Here is a 26,500-nt window from a genome sequence, read left to right as displayed (position 1 = left end):
GTTTCAAATCATTAATTCAGTTTTTCAGCAATGACCTTATCTTTCCTGACTGCTCTTTGATCATCTCTCAGCCCACCAATTCTCTGGCAGACTTCTTGAATCTGATGTGTTTAGAGAGAAAAAAAAACAACAACCAAACTTCCTGCTCAGTCACTCTGGATTCTTTTTCACACCTTTCCTCTGCTTTAACATTTTACTTGCTGGAGTTTATCTCCTCACTTCTTCTCCTCCTTTGGAGGAAAAGGCATGAATTCTGCTCAGAAATGATGTTAGTTTACCTTTAATGTAGAAGCACAGATCACAGGAGGTTAGGGGTTGGAAGGGACCTCCAGAGCAGGAGCAGAGAATCCAGCACAGGTCACACAGGAACACATCCAGACAGGGCTGGGAAGGCTCCAGAGAAGGAGACTCCACAACCTCTCTGGGCAGCCTGCTCCAGGGCTCTGGGACCCTCACAGTGCAGAAGTTCCTCCTTGTCTTGAGGTGGAAACTCCTGTGCTCTAATTCATGTCCATTGCTCCTTGTCCTATCACAGTGCACAACTGAGCAGAGCCTGTCCCCTCCCTCCTGACCCCCAGCCCTCAGATATTGATAGACATTCATCAGATCACTCTCAACCAAACAGCCCCCAGGGCTCTCAGCCTCTCCTCCCCAGGCAGTGCTGCAGTCCCTTCAGCATCCTTGTTCTGCACATTGTTCTGCACATTGGCCACAGCAAGCCCAGGCAGTGCTACAGGCTGGGGTCAGAGTGGCTGAGAGCAGCCAGGCAGAGAGGGACCTGGGGGTGCTGGTCGATGGTAGGCCGAACATGAGCCTGCAGTGTGCCCAGGCAGCCAGGAGGGCCAATGACATCCTGGCCTGCATCAGGAAGAGTGTGGCCAGCAGGAGCAGGGAGGCCATTCTGCCCCTGTACACTGCACTGCTTAGGCCACACCTTGAGTCCTGTGTCCAGTTCTGGGCTCCTCAGTTTAGGAAGGAGGTTGACTTGCTGGAAGGTGTCCAGAGAAGGGCAAGGAGGCTGGGGAGGGGTCTGGAGCACAGCCCTGTGAGGAGAGGCTGAGGGAGCTGGGGTCGCTTAGCCTGGAGAAGAGGAGGCTCAGGGGAGACCTTCTTGCTCTCTCCAACTCCCTGCAGGGAGGTTGTAGCCAGGTGGGGGTTGGTCTCTTCTCCCAGGCAGCCAGCAGCAGAACAAGAGGACACAGTCTCAAGCTGTGCCAGGGGAGGTTTAGGCTGGAGGTTAGGAAGAAGTTCTACCGAGAGAGAGTGATTGCCCATTGGGATGTGCTGCCTGGGAAGGTGGTGGAGTCCCCATCCCTGGAGGTGTTCAGGAGGAGACTTGATGGGGAGCTTGGTGCCATGGGTTAGTTGTTTGGGTGGTGTTGGATTGGTTGATGGGTTGGACACAATGATCTTGAAGGTCTCTTCCAACCTGGTTGGTTATTAGTATTATTATTATCATTATTATCATTATTATCATTATTATTATTATTCTATTCTATTCTATTCTATTCTATTCTTGTAGCCTCCCCTGGACTCTCTCCAGCAGATCCCTGTCCCTCCTGACCTGGGGAGCCCAGAGCTGGATGCAATATTCCAGGTGAGGTCACACCAGGGCAGAGCAAAGAGGGAGGAGAACCTCCCTGGATCTGCTGGACACACTCCCCTAATGCACCCCAGGATCCCATTGGCCTTCTTGGCCCCCAGGGCACATTGCTGTCCCACGCAGAACTTGCTGCACCCCAGCACTGCCAGGTCTTTCTCCCCAGGGCTGCTCTGCAGTTCCTAATCCATCTCACTGCCTGCTCTTCTGTCTCAGAATACACTTGGTTGGAAGGGATCTCTAGAGGTCATTCAGACCAACCCCCCTGTCTGTTATTTCTCCTCAGTTTCTGGTTTAGGACTTTTGGAGCCAGTCATGCATGCAGCACTCTATCTTTAAGTGAGATCCAGCCTGGATGACAGTTTTTTAGCTCTTTGACCACCTCTCCAATTTATAACTTGTGCTTTGGCAGATTTTATTCCCCTGGCATTTTGCATCTCAAGGATTTGCTGGGGGTTTTGCATCACAGTTGTTCAAGAGGTTGTACTCCTGACCATGGGCTGGGCAGCATTCTGAGTAAATCCTGGACTAGCTGCATCACAGCATCACAAAATGTTAGGGGCTGGAAGGGACCTCCAAAGCTCATCCAGTCCAACCCCCCTGCCAGAGCAGGAGCACCCAGAGCAGGTCACACAGGGACACATCCAGGTGGGGTTTGAATATCTCCAGAGAGGGGAACTCCACAAGCCCCCCTGGCAGGCTGTTCTAGTACTCTGTCACTCTCACAGGGAAAAAATCTTTCCTCCAGTTCCCATGGCACTTCCTCTGCCTCAGCTTCCACCACTGCCCCTTCTGCTGGCATTGGGCATCCCCCAGCAGAGCCTGGCTCCATCCCCAACAGGATCACAGAATCACAGAATGTTAGGGGCTGGAAGGCACCTTGAAAGCTCATCCAGTCCAACCCCCCTGCCAGAGCAGGATCACCTATACCAGATCACACAGGAACACATCCAGGCAGGTCTTGAATATCTCCAGAGAGGGAAACTCTACAACCCCCCTGGGCAGCCTGCTCCAGGGTTCTGTCAACCTCACAGGGAAAAAGCTTTTCCTCATCAAGAACATCCAAGTGTTCAGGAAATACTCTTTCCCACTATATTATCATAGTATCATAGTATCAGTCAGGGTTGGAAGGGACCACAAGGATCATCCAGTTCCAACCCCCCTGCCATGGGCAGGGACACCTCACACTACATCAGGCTGCCCAGAGCCTCATCCAGCCTGGGCTTAAACACCTCCAGGGACAGGGCCCCAACCACCTCCCTGCACAACCCATTCCAGGGCTTCACCACTCTCATGGGGAAGAACTTCCTCCTCACATCCAGGCTCAATCTCCCCACCTCCAGCTTCAGTCCATTCCCCCTAGTCCTATCACTGCCTGAGATCCTGAGCAGTCCCTCCCCAGCCTTCCTGGAGCCCCCTGCAGATCCTGGAAGGCCACAATGAGGTCACCTCAGAGCCTTCTCTTCTCCAGACTGAACAGCCCCAACTCCTTCAGTCTATCCTCACAGCAGAGCAGCTCCAGCCCTCTCTCCTCCTCCTGGCCCTGCTCTGGACACCTTCCAGCACCTCCAGATCCCTCTTGCCATAGGGGCTCCAGAACTGGAGGCAGTACTGCAGGTGGGGTCTCCCCAGAGCTGAGCAGAGGGGGAGAATCACCTCCCTTGCCCTGCTGGCCACACTTCTCCTGCTGCAGCCCAGGCTCTGGTTGGCTTTCTGGGCTGCAAGTGCACACTGAGGGCTCCTGCTGAACTTCTCCTCCCCCAGCACCCCCAAGGCTCTCTCCTCAGGGCTGCTTTCCAGCCAGTCCCTGCCCAGCCTGCATTTGTGCCTGGGATTGCCTCCAGCCAGCTGCAGGACCCTGCCCTTGCTCTTGTTGAACCTCCTGAGGTTGGCTTGTGCCCACCTCTCCAGCCTGTCACCTGCATGATCTTTAAGGTCCCTTTCAATCCAAACAATTCTGTGTAACTATACAAAGACTCTGGGCTTCAAGCTTGACAATCCATGTAGGCCTGAAGCCAAAACATTGTTAAGAAAGGTGAATTTCTGACTAAAATTTAATCTCAGACAGCAGCAGAGAGGAGAGAAAAGCTTCTGTCTCATACAGAAAGGAGCTGCTACTTGCTAATCAGCAGTGGGGAAGACAGACATGTCAGTCTCAGAATGATTTAAGCATGGATTCATAGAATGGCTTGAGTTGGAAAAACCTTATGGATCACCAGTCCCAAGCCCTCTGCCATGGGCAGGGACACCTCACACTACAGCAGGTTGCTCATAGCCACATCCAACCTGGCCTTAAACACCTCCAGGAATGAGGCATCCACAGCTTCTCTGGGCAGCCCATTCCAGTGGCCTCAGAACCCTCACAGTGCAGAACTTCTTCCTGATGTACTCCATGATTTACATCCCCAAGTTCTGCAAGCACAGTGATGTGAAGGGTGGACAACACTGGACACCAATTTTCCACAGGTAGCTCTCATAATTCTCCTACCCAGTAACAGCTTTAATTACCTGTTGCAAACAGCCCATGTGCTGGAGGTGTGAAAATTAGTGATGATTAATTGATCTCTTGGCATCTTCAGAATAGAATAGAATAGAATAGAATAGAATAGAATAGAATAGAATAGAATAGAATAGACCAGGTTGGAAGAGACCTTCAAGATCATTGTGTCCAACCCATCAACCAATCCAACACCACCTAAACAGCTAACCCATGGCACCAAGCACCCCATCAAGTCTCCTCCTGAACACCTCCAAGGATGGTGACTCCACCACCTCCCCAGGCAGCACATTCCAATGGGCAATCACTCTCTCTGTGTAGAACTTCTTCCTAACATCCAGCCTGAACTTCCCCTGGCACAGCCTGAGACTGTGTCCTCTTGTTCTGCTGCTGGCTGCCTGGGAGAAGAGACCAACCCCCACCTGGCTACAGCCTCCCTTCAGGGAGTTGGAGAGAGCAAGAAGGTCTCCCCTGAGCCTCCTCTTCTCCAGGCTAAGCAACCCCAGCTCCCTCAGCCTCTCCTCACAGGGCTGTGCTCCAGACCCCTCCCCAGCCTCCTTGCCCTTCTCTGGACACCTTCAAGTCTCTCAATGTCCTTGAACTGAGGAGCCCAGAACTGGACACAGGACTCAAGGTGTGGCCTAAGCAGTGCAGTGTCCAGGGGCAGAATGACCTCCCTGCTCCTGCTGGCCACACTCTTCCTGATGCAGGCCAGGATGCCATTGGCCTTCTTGGCTGCCTGGGCACACTGCAGGCTCATGTTCAGCCTACCATCGACCAGCACCCCCAGGTCCCTCTCTGCCTGGCTGCTCTCAGCCACTCTGACCCCAGCCTGTAATCCCTGAAGAGAATAGTTCAGGTGGCTTTCTTAGTGTAAGCCTTAACCTGTCCTCAGAGGTGGTCTCCAGACTAGAGCTGTAGATGCCAGGAAGGCCATGGGAAGGGCATGGGTACAGAGCTGCTGGTTTATCAGTTGGACTTGATGATCTTAAAGGTCTTTTCCAACCAAACTCCCTCCATGCTTCTATGATTCTGCAGCCACACAGCCTCACCACCAAGCCTATGGTCTCCTGGTCCTGCCCCACACCCCTCCAGCACCCTGCTACCCTCTACAATGCTGTGGGTGTTCCAAGGACCAAGCTCCCTCCACCTGGGGCTGCCCCTCACACCAGTACCACCCTGTAAAGAATAAATCCTTCTGATTTTCCATCAGCAATACAGATTTATGCTAATCCTACATAAGAATTAGTGTCTCTGGCAAGGCTTGCTGTATTTCTGATAAATAGCTCCCTCTCTTAATAAATTAATGGTTTAGGAAGTGAAAGCACAACTCCCTTCTGTGCCTGGCTAATGAGTACAAGAGCTGCTTGAAATGCAGTGCTTAAACTTGCATTAAAATGTCAAGGGCTGGGCATGTCAAACTCCATCCCAACTAACTCATTCCCCCCAAGAATACAGGCAAATGTCAGCTTAGCAACTGTTTAGCACATACCACTGAGCCTCTGACAACCATACCCTGCAGCTGAAGCTGGCTGAGCCTCCACCTCCTCACTTCTGATTAACTGGCTTCTGTCATCTCCCTCTTCCCAGTCCCACCTGCAACTTAACATTGCTTATTCCAGCCACTGCTTTGCTGTGGTTCCTGTGATTCTCATGCTTGTCATTGTGGGACAAGAAACAATTTGTCAGAGCCATCACCTGCCTTGCTTGGGAACAGGCTGCTCATTGTCAGAGCAATAGTTATTAATACATCACACAACAATCAGGAATCTGATTTCCTTGAGGGTGTGATTGCAGCTGCAATTGGTTTGTTTGCTCTTTGTGGCTGTCTTCACTAAATGGAAACAACTGCACTGTGCTGTGGCTTCGGCAGCAGTTCCACTGCCTGCAGCCCAGCAGGGATTCAGACAAGATCCCAGTCCCAGGTGGGAATGGAATGGAATGGAATGGAATGGAATGGAATGGAATGGAATGGAATGGAATAGAATAGAATAGAATGAACCAGGTTGGAAGAGACCTTCAAGATCATCACATCCAACCTATCAACCAACACCACCCAACCAACTAAACCATGCAACCAAGCACCCTGTCAAGTCTCCTCCTGAACACCTCCAGGGATGGTGACTCCACCACCTCCCTGGGCAGCACATTCCAATGGTCAATCACTCTCTCTGTGAAGAACTTCTTCCTCACCTCCAGCCTAAACCTCCCCTGGTGCAGCTTCAGACTGTGTCCTCTTGTTCTGCTGCTGGCTGCCTGGGAGAAGAGACCAACCCCCACCTGGCTACAACCTCCCTTCAGGGAGTTGGAGAGAGCAAGAAGGTCTCCCCTGAGCCTCCTCTTCTCCAGGCTAAGCAACCCCAGCTCCCTCAGCCTCTCCTCACAGGGCTGTGTTCCAAGCCCTTCACCAACTTTGTTGCCCTTCTCTGGACACCTTCCAGCAAGTCAACCTCCTTCCTAAACTGAGGAGCCCAGAACTGGACACAGGACTCAAGGTGTGGCCTAATCAGTGCAGTGTACAGGGGCACAATGACCTCCCAGCTCCTGCTGGCCACACTCTTCCTGATGCAGGCCAGGATGCCATTGGCCCTCTTGGCTGCCTGGGCACACTGCAGGCTCATGTTCAGCCTACCATCGACCAGCACCCCCAGGTCCCTCTCTGCCTGGCTGCTCTCAGCCACTCTGACCCCAGCCTGTAGCACTGCCTGGGGTTGTTGTGGCCAATGTGCAGCACCTGGCACTTGGATGTGTTCAATCTCCTGCCCTTGGGTCCCTGCCCCTCTGTCCAGCCTGTCCAGGTCCCTCTGCAGAGCCTCTCTACCCTCCAGCAGATCAACTCCTGCCCCCAGCTTGCTGTCATCAGCAAATTTACTGCTGATGGACTCAATACCCTCATCCAGATCATCAATGAAGATGTTAAAGAGCACAGAGCCCAGCACTGCTCCCTGGGGCACACCACTGGTGCCTGGCTGCCAGCTGGCTGTGGCACCATTCACCAGCACTCTCTGGGCTCAGCCTCCAGCCAGTTCCTAACCCAATGCAGTGTGCTCCCCAGGGTGCAGTGCTGGGGCCAGGTCTGCTTATTGTCTCTATCAATGGGGACTGAACCACTCAGTGAGTTTGCAAACAACACCAAGCTGGGAGGGAGTCCTGATCTGCCTGATGGCAGGAAGGCTCTGCAGAGGGACCTGGAGGCACAGGATCCATGAACTCAGTTCCATCGTGTGAGGTTTAGTAAGGCCAAGTGCTGGGTGCTGTGCTTGGGCCACAGCAACCCTGTGGATGCTCCAGGGTTGGGCCAGAGAGGCTGGAAACTGCCCAGCAGAGAAAGGCCTGGGGGTGCTGGTTGACAGATGGCTGAACATGAGCCAGGGTGTGCCAAGAAGGCCACCAGCATGCTGGCCTGGGTCAGCAATACTGTGGCCAGCAGGAATAGGGAAGAACCCCTGCCCTGGGCGCCACTGGTGAGGCCACATCTCCAGTCCTGGGTTCAGTTTGGGCTCCTCACTGCTAATAGAACACTGAGGTGCTGGAGCATGTCCAGAGAAGGGCAACAAGGCTGGTGAAGGGTTTGAGGAGTATGTCCTATGAGGAGGGGCTGAGAGAGCCTGAAGAGAGGCTGAGAGGAGACTTTATTCCTCTCTACAGCTACTTGAGAGGAGGTTGCAGTGGGGCCAGTGTGGGGCTCTTCTCCCACATGACAAGAGGAGAAGAGGAAATGCCATCAAGCTGCACCAGGGGAGGTTTAGATTGGATATTGGTAAGAATTTCTCTTCTGCAAGAGTGGCCAGGCATTGCAGGAGGCCCCAGCAGGTGCTGGACTCACCACAACCACACACCTTTGAAATCCCTCTAGGGATGGTGATTCTAGCAACCTCCCTGGGCAGCCTGTTCCAGTGCCTGGGAAGAAATTGCTCTTAATACCCAACCTGAACCTCCCCTGGCACAGCTTGGGTCTGTTTCCTCTTGTCCTGTCACTTGTATGTGAGAAGAGACTGACTCCCATCTGGCTCCAGCATTCTTCCAGGGAGTTATAGAGGGTGATTAAGTCTCCCCTCAGCCTCTTCTTCTGAAGACTAACCAAGCCCAGTTCCCTCTCCCATTCCTGATGAATGGGAGAAGTCATTCCAAATGAATGGAGCTGAGCACAGCCTTCAACACTGTCCTGCACCACATCCTGGGCTGCAGGCTGGTGACACATGGGTGTGATGGGTGACCACTAGATGGATAAGGAACTGGCTTGATGGCTGCACCCAAAGAGTGGCTGTCAATGGCTCCATGGCCCAGGGGAGGCCAGGGACAAGCAGAGTCCCTCAGGGATCAGTCCTGGGCCCAGGCTTGTTCAACATCTTTGTGGGTGCCATGGACAGTGGCACTGAGTGCACCCTCAGCAGGGTTGCTGATGACACCAAGCTGTGTGGTGCAGCAGACAGGCTGGAGGGAAGGGATCCATCCAGAGGGAGCTGGACAGGCTGGAGAGGTGGGCACAAGCCAACCTCAGGAGGTTCAACAAGAGCAAGGGCAGGATCCTGCAGCTGGCTGGAGGCAATGCCAGGCACAAATGCAGGCTGGGCAGGGACTGGCTGGAAAGCAGCCCTGAGGAGAGAGACTTGGGGGTGCTGGGGGAGGAGAAGCTCACCAGGAGCTCTCAGTGTGCACTTGCAGCCCAGAAAGCCAACCAGAGCCTGGGCTGCAGCAGGAGAAGTGTGGCCAGCAGGGCAAGGGAGGTGATTCTCCCCCTCTGCTCAGCTCTGGGGAGACCCCACCTGGAGTCCTGCCTCCAGTTCTGGAGCCCCTATTGCAAGAGGGATCTGGAGGTGCTGGAAGGTGTCCAGAGCAGGGCCAGGAGGATGAGCAGAGGGCTGGAGCTGCTCTGCTGTGAGGACAGACTGAAGGAGTTGGGGCTGTTCAGTCTGGAGAAGAGAAGGCTCTGAGGTGACCTCATTGTGGCCTTCCAGGATCTGAAGGGGGCTCCAGGAAGGCTGGGGAGGGACTGCTCAGGATCTCAGGCAGTGATAGGACTAGGGGGAATGGAATGAAGCTGGAGGTGGGGAGATTGAGGCTGGAGGGGAGGAGGAAGTTCTTCCCCATGAGAGTGGTGAAGCCCTGGAATGGGTTGTGCAGGGAGGTGGTTGGGGCCCTGTCCCTGGAGGTGTTTAAGGCCAGGCTGGATGAGGCTCTGGGCAGCCTGATCTAGTGTGGGGTGTCCCTGCCCATGGCAGGGGGGTTGGAACTGGATGATCCTTGTGGTCCCTTCCAACCCTGACTGATTCTATGATACTACTACTGTGAAAGCCTAAGCCAGGAAAGCTCTGCTTTCTTGCAGCTTACAGTGAAAAGCATTCTGATCCCCAGATTTAACTAAAAGGCTTCCTTCCACCTCTGCCAAACCAAACAATATTCACAAGCACAGCCCACTCCTCCCCCCCTTCCCTCCCAAGATATTAAATTTTCCCTTACTCATCCTATGGTTGTCCTAAAAGCTCAGGGAACTTTCCACTAGACTTTGTGTCCTGCACAGGATGTGCTGTGGAGTCAGGGAGAAATTGCTGCCACAACAGAATGGTCACCAGCGAAAGGAAGCTCCACAGGAACTTGCCCAGCTGCAAGCAGCTGTGAAGGACTTAATAGACTCCACTGCTGGTGTGAAAGAGGGAGAAGGTGAGGATCACAGTATCACAGTATTGCTAAGGATGGAAGAGACCTCGAGGATCATCAAGTCCAAGCTGTCACCACAGACCTCATGACTAAACCATGGCACCAAGTGCCACATCCAATCCCCTCTTGAACACCTCTGGAGATGGGGACTCCACCACCTCCCTGGGCAGCACATTCCAATGGCTAACAACTCTCTCTGGGAAGAACTTTCTCCTCACCTCCAGCCTAAACCTCCCCTGGCACAGCTTGAGATTGTGTCCTCTTGTTCTGGTGCTGGCTGCCTGGGAGAAGAGACCAACCCCCACCTGGCTACAACCTCCCTACAGGTAGTTTTAGAGGGCAATGAGGTCACCCCTGAGCCTCCTCTTCTCCAGGCTAAGCAACCCCAGCTCCCTCAGCCTCTCCTCACAGGGCTGTGCTCCAGACCCCTCCCCAGCCTCCTTGCCCTTCTCTGGACACCTTCAAGTCTCTCAATGTCCTTCTTGAACTGAGGAGCCCAGAACTGGACACAGGACTCAAGGTGTGGCCTAAGCAATGCTGAGCACAGGGCACAAGGACTTCCCTGCTGTTCAAACAGTAAACAAGAATCAAATGAGGCAGACATAGAATCATTCTAGTTGCAAGAGTAGTCTAAGATCGACTCCAACCATCAACCCAACACCACCATGGCCATCAAACCTGATCCTCAAGTGCCATGGCCACACCTCTCTTGAAGACCTCCAGGGATGGGGACTCCACCACCTCCCTCAGCAGCCTGTGCCAGTGTCTGATGACCCTTTTGGGGAATAAATTTTTCCTCATCTCCAATCTAACCCTCCCCTGGCACAATTGCAGGCTATTTCCTCTCCTTCTGTCACCTGAGACTAGGAAGCAGAGCCCAACCCCCAGCTCCCTGCAACCTCCTGTCAAGGAGCTGCAGAGAGCAATGAGGTCTCCCTCAGCCTCCTCTTCTCCACACTAAACACCCCCAGCTCCCTCAGCTGCTCCTCCCCAGCCCTGTTCTCCAGACCCTTCCCCAGCTTTGTTGCTCTTCTCTGGACCTGCTCCAACTCCTCAATGTCCTTCTTGGAGTGAGGAGCCCAAATCTGAACCCAGTATGTGAGGTGTGGCCTCACCAGTCCCAAATGCAGAGGGACAATCACTTCCCTGGGCCTGTTGGACACACTATTCCTGATCCAAGCCACAATGCTGGTGGCCTTCTTGACCACCTGAGCACATCCTGGATCATCTTCAGCTGGCTGTTAATCAGCACCCCCCAGCTCTTTCTCTGCTAGGCAATCTTCCAGGCCTGTGCCCCAAGCCAGGAGCATTCATAGGGTTGTTGTGACTCAAGTGCAGGACCCAGCACTTGGCCTTGGCACATCAATCCAAACTGTCCAGTTCCCTCTGCAGATCAACCCTCCCACCCTGTCTAGTGTCATCTACAAACTTACTAAAGGTGCACTCAGTTCCCTCACCCAGCTCATTCTGCTCCTGGACCCAGTTCCCTCACCCAGCTCATTCTGCTCCTGGACCCAGTTCCCTCACCCAGCTCATTCTGCTCCTGGACCCAGTTCCCTCACCCAGCTCATTCTGCTCCTGGACCCAATTCCCTCACCCAGCTCATTCTGCTCCTGGACCCAGTTCCCTCACCCAGCTCATTCTGCCCCTGGACTCAGTTCCCTCACCCAGCTCATTCTGCTCCTGGACCCACTTCCCTCACCCAGCTCATTCTGCTCCTGGACTCAGTTCCCTCACCCAGCTCATTCTGCCCTTGGACCCAGTTCCCTCACTCAGCTCATTCTGCTCCTGGACCCAGTTCCCTCACCCAGCTCATTCTGCTCCTGGACTCAGATCCCTCACCCAGCTCATTCTGCCCCTGGACTCAGTTCCCTCACCCAGCTCATTCTGCCCCTGGACCCAGTTCCCTCACCCAGCTCATTCTGCCCCTGGACATTATCACTAAAGGAACTGCAGTAAAATGCTTTCTATTGCTGCAGCATTCTTGCTCTGAGCTACAGCTCTGAAGAGGTTTGAACTGGGGAAATTGAAACACAGCAAAGCTTTCTGGAGGGTTTTTGTTTCACTTCAGACTGACATGTGGAAAAGTCCATTAGCACTTCTGAACAGTGCTGGAATCTGCCTTTTAGCAAGGCTTGGGTAACATTTGGGGCATGCATTTCACTTCTTGAATCCAGATGGGATGCCTCTGAATGGTAGCCATTCAGTGCCTTTACAACCATTTATAGAGCTTTAGAAAGAAGGAACAGAGAGGACAAGACAGGACACCCAGCTGATCCTTCTCCCATTCTGCAGGTGGTCACAGAAGCACTGAATCAACCAGGTTGGAAAAGACCTCAGAGATAATCAAGTCCAACCTGTCACCCAGCACCATCTAATCAACTAAACCATGGCACCAAGGGCCTCATCCATTCTGGATCCAGTGATGGGGACTCCACCACCTCCCTGAGCAGCACATTCCAATGGGCAATCTCTCTTTCTTCCAAACATCAGCCTAAACCTCCCCTGGTGCAGCTTGACACTGTGTCTTCTTGTTCTGGTGCTGGGTGAGAAGAGACCAACCCCCACCTGGCTACAACCTCCCTTCAGGGAGTTGTAGAGAACAGTGAGGTCTTTTGCAGCTGTGGGAGCTGGGGTTGCTTAGCCTGGAGAAGAGGAGGCTCAGGGCAGACCTTATTGCTCTCTACAACTACCTGAAGGGAGGTTGTAGCCAGCTGCAGGTTGGTCTCTTCTCCCAGGCAAGCAGCACAAGAACAAGAGGACACAGTCTCCAGCTGTGCCAGGGGAAGTTTAGGCTGGATGTTAGGAAGAAGTTCTTCCCAACAAGAAGAATTGGCCATTGGAATGTGCTGCCCAGGGAGGTGGTGGAGTCACCATCCCTGGAGGTGTTTAGGAAGAGCCTGGATGAGGCCCTTGGTGCCATGGTTTAGCTGATTAGATGGTGCTGGGTGACAGGTTGGACTTGAAGATCTCTGAGGTCTTTTCCAACTTGGTGAATTCTGTATTCTGTATTCTTTACAGACTGGGAGATACTTTCCAGGAACTAATATAAGAGACATCAGGCCAAAATCCATTTCTAAGTAGCACATAATGAAGAGCCCAGGCCAGGAATGGCATCATCAGTCTTCTGTGAGACACAGGAGATTAGAGAATCATCTGCATCAAAATGATTTTACTTCTTTTGCTCTTTGGTCTTAGCATTAACTGTTGCAAAGTTACAAAAACAGTAGTGGTTTATTTTGGCTCCAAAAAAACCTAAACTTGGCAGGGTCTTGTCAAACTCTGAACTGTTTGGGTTTTTCAGAGTCAATTAATCATCTCTAATACAGAACAATATGGCAGCAGGGCCAGGGAGGGGATTCTGCTCCTCTGCTCCACTCTGCTGAGACCACAGCTGGAGCTCTGGGGCCAGTTCTGGAGCCTCTGTGCCAGCAAGGATCTGGAGGTGCTGGAAGATGTCCAGAGCAGGGCCACGAGGATGAGCAGAGGGCTGGAGCTGCTCTGCTGTGAGGACAGACTGAGGGAGTTTACTGTGTCCAGTTCTGGGCTCCTCAGTTTAAGAAGGACATCGAAACACTTGACGGTGTCCAGAGAAGGGCAACAAGGCTGGGGAGAGGCCTTGAACACAGCCCTGTGAGGAGAGGCTGAGGGAGCTGGGGTTGCTTAGCCTGGAGCAGAGGAGGCTCAGGGGAGACGTCATTGCCCTCTACAACTCCCTGAAGGGAGGTTGTAGCCAGGTAGGAGTTGGTCTCTTCCAACCTTAGTGATACTGTGATACTGTGATACTGAGAGTTGGGGCTGTGCAGTCTGGAGAGGAGAAGGCTCTGAGGAGACCTAATTGTGGCCTTGCAGGATCTGCAGGGGGCTGCAAGAAAGCTGGGGAGGGACTTTTGAGGGTGTCAGGTTGTGTTAGGACTGGGGGGATGGAGCAAAACTAGAAATGGGGAGATTGAGATTGGATGTTAGGATGAAGTTGTTCCTCATGAGGGTGGTGAGAGCCTGGCACAGGCTGCCCAGGGAAGTGGTGGCAGCCTCATCTCTGGAGCTCACAGTATCACAGTATAACTTAGGTTGGAAAGGACCTCGAGGATCATCGAGTCCAACCCATCAATCATCGAGTCCAACCAGCTATTCAAGGTGAGGCTGGACAGGGCTCTGGGCAACCTGATCTAGTTGAGGATGTCCCTGCTCAGTGCAGAGGGGGTTGGACTGGATGTCCTTCAGAAGCCCATTCCTGCCCAGTCCATTCCATGATTCTATGACTCTAGGACTCTATGTATTTTACAGCCACTCTTCAGTTATTTTCTTCTCCTGTAAGATTAAATATCAGGACCTGAGGTTCAGCACCAACTCACCACTTCCAAATATTATTGCAGCTTTCCCTTTTGTATTTTCCCAGGGAAAGAAATAAGACATTTCCCAGGGAATGTTTGACAGACTGCAATCAGAAACTGCCTGCCTTGCAAGTGGAGTTGTCCAGGCTTTGATTAACTTGTTGCAGCAGCTCTTCTCATCATGCAGAACAAAGTCATTTGAAGTTGCCTTCAATTAAATTCTAGATGTCTTTCCAAATCCTCTCCTGATGTGGAGCACATCTCAAACACTTCCTTTGGTGTTTCTCCTGCTACCAATCTGTGAATGTCCATCAGGAAGCAATTAATGGCTATTAATTGTGTATTAGTGGGGGGCAATACAGCACTGTGTGCATGGAATATGTAACATTTGTCCTTGTATTTGGCTAAAGATGTGGAGGACCACAAAGGTGATCCAAGGGCTGGAGCAACTCTTTTATGAGGACAAGCTGAGGGAGCTCAGGATGTTCAGCTTGGAGAGGAGAAGACTCCAGGGGCACCTTAGAGCTGCCTTGAGACACCTGAAGGGATCATAGAATCAGTCAGGGTTGGAAGGGACCACAAGGATCATCTAGTTCCAACCCCCCTGCCATGGGCAGGGACACCCCACACTAGATCAGCCTGGCCAGAGCCTCATCCAGCCTGGCCTTAAACACCTCCAGGGACAGGGCCCCAACCACCTCCCTGCACAACCCATTCCAGGGCTTCACCACTCTCATGGGGAAGAACTTCCTCCTCCCCTCCAGCCTCAATCTCCCCACCTCCAGCTTCATTCCATTCCCCCTAGTCCTATCACTGCCTGAGATCCTGAGCAGTCCCTCCCCAGCCTTCCTGGAGCCCCCTGCAGATCCTGGAAGGCCACAATGAGGTCACCTCAGAGCCTTCTCTTCTCCAGACTGAACAGCCCCAACTCCTTCAGTCTGTCCTCACAGCAGAGCAGCTCCAGCCCTCTGCTCATCCTCCTGGCCCTTCTCTGGACACCTTCCAGCACCTCCAGATCCCTCTTGCAATAGGGGCTCCAGAACTGGAGGCAGGACTCCAGGTGGGGTCTCCCCAGAGCTGAGCAGAGGGGGAGAATCACCTCCCTTGCCCTGCTGGCCACACTTCTCCTGCTGCAGCCCAGGAGCTGATTGGCTTTCTGGGCTGCAAGTGCACACTGAGAGCTCCTGGTGAGCTTCTCCTCCCCCAGCACCCCCAAGGCTCTCTCCTCAGGGCTGCTTTCCAGCCAGTCCCTGCCCAGCCTGCATTTGTGCCTGGCATTGCCTCCACCCAGCTGCAGGACCCTGCCCTTGCTCTTGTTGAACCTCCTGAGGTTGGCTTGTGCCCACCTCTCCAGCCTGTCCAGCTCCCTCTGGATGGATCCCTTCCCTCCAGCTGTCTGCTGCACCACACAGCTTGGTGTCATCAGCAACCCTGCTGAGGGTGCACTTAATGCCACTGTCCATGGCACCCACAGGGATGTTGAACAAGCCTGGTGCCAGGACTGATCCCTGAGGGACTCTGCTTGTCCCTGGCCTCCCCTGGGCCATGGAGCCATGGACAGCCACTCTTTGGGTGCAGCCATCAAGCCAGTTCCTTACCCATCTAGTGGTCACCCATCACACCCATGTGTCACCAGCCTGGAGCCCAGGATGTGGTGCGGGACAGTGTCGAAGGCTGTGCTCAGGGCCAGGCAAACCACATCAGCTGCTCTCCCCTCAGCTATTGATGCTGTCACCTGTCCATAGAAGGCCACCAGGTTGGTCAGGCAGGATTTGCCCAACAGGATCCTACAGGAAGGCTGCAGAAGGACTTTTCATAAGGGTGTTTGGAGACAGGACAAGGGGAAATGGTTTGAAGCTGAGGGAGAATAGAATAGAATAGAATAGAATAGAATAGAATAGAATAGGATAGGATAGGATAGGATAGGATAGGATAGGATAGGATAGGATAGGATAGGATAGGATAGGATAGACCAGGTTGTAAGAGACCTTCAAGATCATTGTGTCCAACCTATCAACCAATCCAACACCACCTTAACAACTAACCCATGGCACCAAGCACCCCATCAAGTCTCCTCCTGAACACCTTCAGTGATGGTGACTCCACCACCTCCCCAGGCAGCCCATTCCAATGGGCAATCACTCTCTCTGTGTAGAACCTCCTCCTAACCTCCAGCCTAAACCTCCCCTGGCACAGCCTGAGACTGTGTCCTCTTGTTCTGCTGCTGGGTGCCTGGGAGAAGAGACCAACATCTACCTGTCTACAACCTCCCTTCAGGTAGTTGTAGAGAGCAATAAGGTCACCCCTGAGTCTCCTCCTCTCCAGGCTAAGCAGCCCCAGGTTTAGGCTGGAGCTCAGGAAGAGGTTCTTCGGTATGAGGGTGGTGAGACTCTGGGACAGGCTGCCCAGACAGGTTGTGGATGCCTCCTCCCAGGGGATCATCAAGGACATCTTGATCTTGAGCAGCTTGAGCAGCTGAGTCCAGTTGAGAGGTGTCCCTGCCCATGGTGGGGAGGTTGGAGTAGATGATCTCTGAGGCCCCATCCAACGTGAGCCATTCTATTATTCCATGATGCTTTGGCAGCCAATTGATTTTTCCCATGGCTTAGTTATTCTATTCTAGTTTAACTAAGTCAAAATAACACAAAAAGAGCAACCCCCAAAAGCACCAAAATAAACCAGACCTGGATCCTTTTCCAAACCTCACATCTGGGTTATTCCTTTTTGTATACTGTTTCTGTCTTGGTGGTTTTAATCAGAGCTTTTAGAGCAGCTGAAATCTTCTCTGCCAACATTCTTGAGGAAAAATCAGCAGCCTGTCCCTTCCTGGTAGACACAAGGAACTTATTAAGCTAAGCCATGCTTTCAAACCACTCAAGAAGGGAGGTTCAGAAGCTGTCACAGTTTCACTGGAGGTGATATCCACAACCATGGTCTGAACTTACAATCATAGAATCATAGAATTGTTAGGGTTGTAGGGGACCTCAAGGCTCAGCCAGTTCCAACCCCCCTGCCATGGGCAGGGACACCTCACACCACAGCAGGTTGCTCACAGCCACATCCAGCCTGGCTGCAAACACCTCCAGGCAGGAGGCTTCCACCACCTCCCTGGGCAACCTGTGCCAGGCTCTCACCACCCTCCTGGGCAACAACTTCTTCCTCACAGCCAATCTCAATCTCCCCAGTTCTAGTTCTGCTCCATCCCCCCCAGTCCTATCCCTCCCTGACACCCTCAAAAGTCCCTCCCCAGCTTTCTTGGAGTCCCCTTCAGATCCTGGAAGGCCACAATGAGCCTTCTCCTCTCCAGACGGAACAGCCCCAACTCCCTCAGTCTGTCCTCACAGCAGAGCAGCTCCAGCCCTCTGCTCATCCTCCTGGTTGGGTGGTCTGTAACAGACTCCAACCAGGATGTCAGCCCTGTTGGCCTTCCCTCTAATTCTCACCCACAGGCACTCAACCTGAACGTCCCTGATCTCCTGCTCAATGGCATCTAGTGCCTTCCTGATGTACAGGGCCACCCCTCCACCCCTTTTTCCTTGTCTCTCTTTTCTGAAGAGCTTGTAGCCGCCAATTGCAGCACTCCAACCATGTGAGTCGTCCCACCACGTCTCTGTGATGGCAACTACATCATAACTTTCCTGCTGCAGCAAGGCTTCCAGCTCCTCTTGTTTGTTACCCATGCTTCGTGCATTAGTGTACATGCACTGCAGCTGGGCTGCTGGTTTCACCTCCAACTCTAGCTTGTTGCCCCCAGACTCCTGCCTGGGGGGACTGGCTTCAGCCCCTTCCCCCTTCAAGACTAGTTTAAAGCCCTGTCGATGAGACCTGCCAATTCCCTTCCCAGGATCTCTTTACCTTTGGGGGACAGGCCGTTCTCATATACTGTGACCTTTCCCCTCCTCTGGGACAGATGTGCTCCAGCTGTTGCCAGCTGGCCTGGTGCAGCAGAAAAGATCGAAAAACCCAAAATTCTTTTGCCTGCACCAGCCTCTAAGCCACTTGTTGACTGCAGCTGCTGCCCTGTTCCTTGTGCTATTCCCTCCTGCAGTTATGGGTATTGATGAAAAAATTATTTGTGCCCCTGACCCCTCAACCAGGTCTCCCAGGGCCCTGAAGTCATCTTTGATAGCCCTGGGAGTTCTGGTTGCAACATCATCATTCCCTAACTGCATAAGTATCAAGGGATAGTAGTCAGAGGGCTGCACCAGACCAGGTAGTCTTCTGGTAACATCTCCAACTCTAGCTCCCAGAAGGCAAAAAACCTCCCTGTGAAGAGACCAACTCCCTCCTGGCTGCAGCCACCTTTCAGGTAGTTGTAGAGAGCAATGACGTCACCCCTGAGCCTCCTCTTCTCCAGGCTAAGCAACCCCAGCTCCCTCAGCCTCTCCTCACAGGGCTGTGCTCCAGACCCCTCCCCAGCCTCCTTGCCCTTCTCTGGACACCTTCAAGTCTCTCAATGTCCTTCTTGACCTGAGGAGCCCAGAACTGGACACAGGACTCAAGGTGTGGCCTCAGCAGTGCTGAGCACAGGGCACAAGGACTTCCCTGCTCCTGCTGGCCACACTCTTCCTGATGCAGGCCAGGATGCCCTTGGCCTTCTTGGCCCCCTGGGCACACTGCTGGCTCATGTTTAGGCAGCTGTCAATCAGTACCCCCAGGTCCATCTCTGCCTGGCTGCTCTCAGCCACTCTGACCCCAGCCTGTAGCTCTGCATGGGGTTGCTGTAGCCAAAGTGCAGCACCTGGCACTTGGATGTGTTGAATGCCATCCTGTTGGACTCCACCCATCTGTCCAGTGGGTTGAGGTCCCTCTGCAGAGATGAGAAGGCTGGGAGGGATCTGATCAATGGTTACAAATATCTGAGGGCTGGGTGTCAAGAAGAAGGGGCCAGGCTCCGTGCAGTGGTGGCCTGGACACAATCTGGTACCCAGGAAGTTCCACCTCAACATGAGGAGAAACTTCTTTGGTGTAAGGTTGCTGGAGGCCTGGAGCAGGCTGCCCAGGGAGGTTGTGGAGTCTCCTGCTCTGGAGCCTTTCAAACCCTCTGGATGTGTTGGTGTGTGACCTGCCCTGGGTGATGCTGCCCTGGCAGGGGGGTTGGCCTGGGTGATCTCCAGAGTTCCCTTCCAACCCCTACCATCCTGTGCTCCTGCAGGTTAGTTCAAACAAGTATTTACTAAAAGAATTCCTCACACAGGGAAAGAAAAACAATTTGCAACACTGAAATTGAAGGCAGCAGAGGCACAAACTGGGGTCTGGCAGAAGAAGAAAGATCTCAATAAGAAAGATCCTCCCTGGAGGGAAACATCAGAGGCTCCTGTGTCAGGGAAATGAAGCACAAATCACTATGGTAACTCACTAATTTTTAGTTCTGAACCTAATAATCACCTGAGGAAATAAAGGGGAAAAATGAAATAAAAGCAAGAAATAGCTGTCTGAGATGGTGGCCAAGGAAAGAGGAGGATGAAACAAAATCAGCACCTGTCTGCATCACAAAAGAGCAGCAGCAGCCCCCCCAGGTCCCAACCCTCACACAGAATCATAGAGTCATGGAATTGTTAGGGCTGGAAGGGAGCTCAAGGCTCAGCCAGTCCCAACCCCCTGCCATGCCCAGGGACACCTCACACTACAGCAGGTTGCTCACAGCCACATCCAGCCTGGCTGCAAACACCTCCAGGCAGGAGGCTTCCACCACCTCCCTGGGCAACCCCACCTGGAGCTCTGTGTCCAGTTTTGGAGTCTCTATTACAGGAAGGATCTGGAGGTGCTGGAAGGTGTCCAGAGAAGGGCCACGAGGATGAGCAGAGGGCTGGAGCTGCTCTGCTGTGAGCACAGACTGAAGGAGTTGGGGTTGTGCAGGCTGGAGAGGAGAAGGATCTGAGGAGACCTAATTGTGGCCTTGCAGTATCTGAAGGGGGCTCCAAGAAAGCTGGGGAGGGACTTCTGAGGGTGTCAGGGAGGGATAGGACTGGGGGGGATGGAGCAAAACTAGAACTGGGGAGATTGAGATTGGCTGTGAGGAAGAAGTTGTTGCCCATGAGGGTGGTGAGAGCCTGGCACAGGTTGCCCAGGGAGGTGGTGGAAGCCTCCTGCCTGGAGGTGTTCAAGAGGGGATTGGATGTGGCAGTTGGAGCCATGGTTTTAGTCATTAGGTCTGTGATTCTGTGTCCCTGCCCATGGCAGGGGGGTTGGAACTGTCTGAGCCTTGAGGTCCCTTCCAGCCCTGACAGTTCAATGGTTCTATGATTCTATGTCCATGCCCAGTGCAGGGGGGGGTTGGACCAGATGACCTTTAAAAGTCCCTTCCAACCTGCTGCATTCTGTGACTCTCTGGAAGAGAAGAGGAATGGTGTGCTGATGTGGTGCCACTGAGAGCTCAGAAGCCAGGCAAATACAGCACAACTGCAAGAAAACCTGACATGGGTAGGGGCTTTGTGTTTTTCCCATGTCAGTCATTAGATGCAATATGAAAAAGCATTAACCTGGGTTAATCCTCTGCTAATGCTACACACTTCATAATGCAGCCTACAGCTACTGAGCCAAGTGAAACCAAAGGTTTACTTCTGAGCTGATAGGACTAAAAATGTAAGCTGATTAGTTCCCGTGCAACAATCCCCTTCCAGCCACTACAAAACCAAGCTCTGAGATTCTCATTTCATGTTCTCTCTCTATTAAGGCCCTCTCTCAGACTCATAGCTACCTGTCTGAGATCAGATTCATTTAGAGTGGCTTAAATCTGTTGAGGTTGGAAGAGACCTCTGAGACCATCAAATCCAAGCACTCCCCCAGAGCTCACAGCCCCAGCCCTGCTGCTGAGCCACTGCCACTACCCCACAGCCCTCAGCACCACATCCAGGCAGCTCTGAAACCCCTCCAGGGCTGGGGACTGCAGCACCTCCCTGGGCAGCCTGGGACAGTGCCTGAGAGCCCTTGCTGGGAAGAATCTATTCTTAATCTCCAACCTGAACCTCCACAGCCTGAGGCCATCTTCTCCTGTCCTGTCAGCTGTTGCAAATGAGAAGAGACCAACCCTACCTCACCACAGCCTCCCTTCAGGCAGTTGGAGAGGGTCATGAGGCCTCTCCTCAGCCTCCTCTTCAGAAGACTAAACATCCCAACAGCCATTCCACACAGGACTTGTGTTCAAGGCCCTTCACCACAGCATCACAGTATCAATAAGGTTGGAAGAGACCTCGAGGATCATCGAGTCCAACCTATCAACACAGACCCCATGACTAGACCATGGCACCAAGTGCCACATCCAATCCCTCTTGAACACCTCCAGGGATGGGGACTCCACCACCTTCCTGGGCAGCCTGTGCCAACATCTGACCACCCCTGCAGCAAAGAAATTTTTCCTCATCTCCAACCTAACCCTCCCCTAGCATAACTTCAAGACACCTTCCACACCTGACACTAGGGAGAGGAGACTGACCCTAATCTCCAGTCTCAATCTCCCATCTCCCAGCTCAAAGCCATTGTTCCTGATCCTGTCACTCCCAGCCCTTGTCCAAAATCCCTCGCCAGCTCTCCTGGAGTTTCCTTCAGGTACTGGAAGGCTGTTCTAAGGTCTCCTGGAGCCTTCTCGTCTCCAGTGTGAACAGCCCCAACTCTCCCAGCCTGTCCTCCATAGAGGAGGTTCTCCAGTCCTCTGATCATCTTTGTGGCCTCCTCTGGATCCTCTCCAGCAGCTCCAGGTCCCTTCTTGTGCTGAGGGCCCCAGCAGTGGAGGCAGTGCAGCAGCTGAGGTCTCACCAGAGCAGAGCAGAGCAGATCAGATCAGAGGGGGAGAATCACCTCTCTCGTCTTGCTTGCAATGCTACAGCTACAGGTCACACTTCAGCTGTAGCTGTACATTTGCCTTACTCTTTCAATCACAGAGTCTCATTCTCATCCTCACCACATCTTTTCTAAGCCCAGGCTTGAAACAAATGATGGTCCATGATTCATGTATCATAGTATCATAGTACCAGTCAGGGTTGGAAGGGACCACAAGGATCATCTAGTTCCAACCCCCCTGCCATGGGCAGGGACACCCCACACTAGATCAGCCTGCCCAGAGCCTCATCCAGCCTGGCCTTAAACACCTCCAGGGACAGGGCCCCAACCACCTCCCTGCACAACCCATTCCAGGGCTTCACCACTCTCATGGGGAAGAACTTCCTCCTCCCCTCCAGCCTCAATCTCCCCACCTCCAGCTTCATTCCATTCCCCCTAGTCCTATCACTCCCTGAGATCCTGAGCAGTCCCTCCCCAGCCTTCCTGGAGCCCCCTGCAGATCCTGGAAGGCCACAATGAGGTCACCTCAGAGCCTTCTCTTCTCCAGACTGAACAGCCCCAACTCCTTCAGTCTGTCCTCACAGCAGAGCAGCTCCAGCCCTCTGCTCATCCTCCTGGCCCTTCTCTGGACACCTTCCAGCACCTCCAGATCCCTCTTGTAATAGGGGCTCCAGAACTGGAGGCAGGACTCCAGGTGGGGTCTCCCCAGAGCTGAGCAGAGGGGGAGAATCACCTCCCTTGCCCTGCTGGCCACACTTCTCCTGATGCAGCCCAGGCTCTGATTGGCTTTCTGGGCTGCAAGTGCACACTGAGAGCTCCTGGTGAGCTTGTCCTCCCCCAGCACCCCCAAGTCTCTCTCCTCAGGGCTGCTTTCCAGCCAGTCCCTGCCCAGCCTGCATTTGGGCCTGGGATTGCCTCCACCCAGCTGCAGGACCCTGCCCTTGCTCTTGTTGAACCTCCTGAGGTTGGCTTGTGCCCACCTCTCCAGCCTGTCCAGCTCCCTCTGGATGGATCCCTTCCTTCCAGCCTGTCTACTGCACCACACAGCTTGGTGTCATCAGCAAACCTGCTGAGGGTGCACTCAGTGCCACTGTCCATGGCACCCACAAAGATGTTGAACAAGCCTGGTCCCAGGAGTGATCCCTGAGGGACTCTGCTTGTCCCTGGCCTGGAGTCACAGGGAAATAGTAGAAACCTCTGACAGGAGGAGGATGAACAGGTATACAGAGAGGCAGAGGGTCACTTAGAAAGTCTTCAACTACAATAAATTAAGCTCTGAGTAAAACCATTACCATTGAACATCCTGGCTTATACCCAGGGACTGAAAATATGACTCCAAGTCCCTTAATTACTTCTCTGGTTCTACAGTTGCCCCCCAGAACTCTCACATCTGTCCACAAGTGACACAGGAGCATATTTCAAGCACCTGAAGTTCTCAGAAAATACAAGTGCCTGCCTGGCAGCTCCTTCAGCTCCTGGGTTACTCTGTAGAACAAGGGACTGTGCCTTATATCAGAAAAATATGGTAGCTTTTTAGAATGGTTTAGGTTGGAAGGGACCTTAAAGATCACCCAGTCCCAACCCCCCTGCCATGGGCAGGCACACCTCCAATTAGAGGTGTCCAAGATGGCCTTGAACACTCCAAGGAGGGAGTACCCACAGCCTCCCTGGGCAACCTATTCCTGAGTCTCACCAACCTGAAACTGAGGAATTTCTTCCTCAGCTCCACTCTAACCCTGCTCTCCCTCCTCTTCAGACCATTTGCCTTTGCACTGTCTCTAGACACCCTCATGAAAAGTCCCTCTGCAGCCTTCCTGCAGGATCCCTTCAGGAATTGAAGGCAGCACTGAGGTCCCCCTGGAGTCTTCTCTTCTCCAGGCTGAGCACCCCCAGCTCCTCAGGATGTACCCTGACTGTCAAGAATTTCTCCCTAACATCCAGTTCATTAATATAATCCAGTTAATTAACACAACTGCCAACAGATTACCTCCCCATTTCCCAGCACACCCAACCACTCGAGGCAGAGCTAAGCCAGTTAAGCAAAGGCAGTTTGTTTCCTGCCAGGCTACAGTGCCTACAATCATAGACTCACAGAATGGTCAGGGTTGGAAGGGACCTCAAGGCTCAGCCAGTCCCAACCCCCCTGCCATGGAACAGGGACACCTCACACCACAGCAGGTTGCTCACAGCCACATCCAGCCTGGCTGCAAACACCTCCAGGCAGGAGGCTTCCACCACCTCCCTGGGCAACCTGTGCCAGGCTCTCACCACCCTCATGGGGAACAACTTCTTCCTCACAGCCAATCTCAATCTCCCCACTTCCAGTTTTGCTCCATCCCCCCCAGTCCTATCCCTCCCTGACACCCTCAAAAGTCTCTCCTCAGCTTTCTTGGAGCACACTGCAGATCCTGCAAGGCCACAATTAGGTTTCCTCAGAGCTTTCTCTTCTCCAGCCTGCACAACCCCAACTCCCTCAGTCTGTGCTCACAGCAGAGCAGCTCCAGCCCTCTGCTCCTCCTCCTGGCCCTTCTCTGGACATATTCCAGCCCCTCCAGATCCTTCCTGGCACAGAGGCTCCAGAACTGGCCCCAGAGCTCCAGCTGTGGTCTCAGCAGAGTGGAGCAGAGGGGCAGAATCCCTTCCCTGTCACTCCCTGACACCCTCAAAAGTCCCTCCCCACCTTTCTTGGAGCCCCCTGCAGATACTTGAAGGCCACAAGAAGGTTTCCTGGGAGCCGTCTCCTGTCCTGACTGAATAGCCAATAAGTTCTGCTCTTACCTCTCCATTCTCCAGAGGATGGATTTTGGAATAGTAAGAAGTGCAGATAACTTCATCATCTTTCAGGTAAGAAGGGGTGCCAGGGCGAGGGTGAACGTTGTAGCGCGTCAGGCACTCGCTGTCGGTGATGGCGTAGTACTGCCAGGGCTGGTAGTCCTCCCCGTCCAGAGAGCGCTCCAGGATCCAGTTCCCAGGCCGAGGGGAGTTGGCTGCCTTCACAATAACGTAGGCAATCTGGAAAACCTGGCAAGAAAGAAGATGAATTGTTCATGCATGTGGAAATACAGAATCAGGAACTCATGTTGAATCCAGAACAGCTCCCAAACCCGGAATGGCAGAGCTGGCGGTGCTGTGGGGGGTTCCCCCTCAGAATGCAGTATGGTCTCTCACTTTTGGAATGGAATGGGATGGGATGGGATGGGATGGGATGGGATGGGATGGGATGGGATGGGATGGGATGGGATGGGAATGGAATAGAATAGAATAGAAAGAATAGAATAGAATAGAATAGAATAGAATAGAATAGAATAGAATAGAATAGAATGGAATGGAATTAACCAGGTCCGAAAAGACCTCAGAGATCATCAAGTCCAACCTGTCACCCAGCACCATCTGATCAACTCAACTATGGCATGGAATGTGATGGGATGGAATGGAATGGAATGGAATGCAATGGAATTAATCAGGTTAGAAAAGACCTCAGGGATCATCAAGTCCAACCTGTCACCCAGCACCATCTAATCAACTCAACCGTGGCACCAAGCACCCCATCCTGTCTCCTCCTAAACACCTTCAGTGATGGTGACTCCATCACCTCCCCAGGCAGCACATCCCAATGGCCAATCTCTCTTGCTGGGAAGAACTTTGACCTCACCTCCAGTCTGAACCTCCTCTGGTGCAGCTTCAGACTGTGTCCTCTTGTTCTGGTGCTGGTGCCTGGGAGAAGAGACCAACCCCCACCTGGCTACAGCCTCCCTTCAGGGAGAGCAAGAAGGTCTCCCTGAGCCTCCTCTTCTCCAGGCTAAGCAACCCCAGCTCCCTCAGCCTCTCCTCACAGGGCTGTGCTCCAGACCCCTCCCCAGCCTCCTTGCCCTTCTCTGGATACCTTCTACCATCTCAACATCTTTCCAGCCCAGAACTGGACACAGGACTCAAGGTGTGGCCTAACCAGTGCTGAGCACAGGGCACAAGGACTTCCCTGCTCCTGCTGGCCACACTGTTTGTCATGCAGGCCAGGATGCCATTGGCATTGAACCACAGAATGGCTTTATCAGAAGGGGACTTTAAAGATCACCCAGTTCCAACCCCCCTGCCATGGGCATGGACACCTCCCACCAGCACAGGTTGTTCAAGGCTTCATCCAGCCTGGTCTTGAACACACCTCCAGGCAGGGGACATCCACAGCCTCCCTGGGCAACCTGTGCCAGTGTCTCACCACCCTCACTCTAAGGAATTGCTTCCTTTTCTCTATTTTCAAACTTCCCTCTTCCTGCTCTAAGCCACTGTCCCTCATCCGGTCACTACAAGGCCTTGTCAGGAGTCCCTCTCCAGATTTCACAGCATCACAGAGTCACAGAATGTTAGGAAAGCTCATCCAGTGCAATCCCCTTGCCAGCGCAGGGTCACCTAGGGCAGGTCACACAGGATCATCCAGGCAGGTCTTGAATATCTCCACCACAACCCCCCCTGGGCAGCCTGCTCCAGGGCTCTGTCACCCTCACAGGGGAAAAAATTCCTCTGCCTGTTTCCATTGGAAATTCCTCTGTCTCAGCTTCCTCCACTGCCCCTTGTGCTGGCATTGGGCATCACCCATCAGAGCCTGGCTCCAGCCTCTGGGCACTCACCCTTAATGTA

At 53.2% G+C, this 26,500-nt stretch overlaps 1 protein-coding gene across 1 annotated transcript in view; it reads right to left on the bottom strand.

Moving 5' to 3' along the window:
* LOC137461154 (laminin subunit alpha-2-like) overlaps positions 1-24,889 on the bottom strand; it is a gene marked incomplete at both ends in the record, with an annotated part of 52,327 nt that extends 27,438 nt beyond the window's left edge. Inside the window, one exon of the mRNA XM_068171018.1 lies at positions 24,647-24,889. Within this exon, the coding sequence (XP_068027119.1) occupies positions 24,647-24,889 (243 nt within the window). The remainder of the gene's footprint in view (positions 1-24,646) is intronic.
* Between the last annotated feature and the right edge of the window lie 1,611 nt (positions 24,890-26,500).

Source organism: Melanerpes formicivorus, unplaced genomic scaffold (genome assembly GCF_026170545.1).
Source record: "Melanerpes formicivorus ecotype bairdi unplaced genomic scaffold, bMelFor1.0.p_v2 SCAF_1211, whole genome shotgun sequence".
Lineage (NCBI taxonomy): Eukaryota > Metazoa > Chordata > Aves > Piciformes > Picidae > Melanerpes > Melanerpes formicivorus.
The sequence above is the reverse complement of the archived record's forward strand: the minus strand, read 5'-3'. Positions and strand labels throughout refer to the sequence as shown.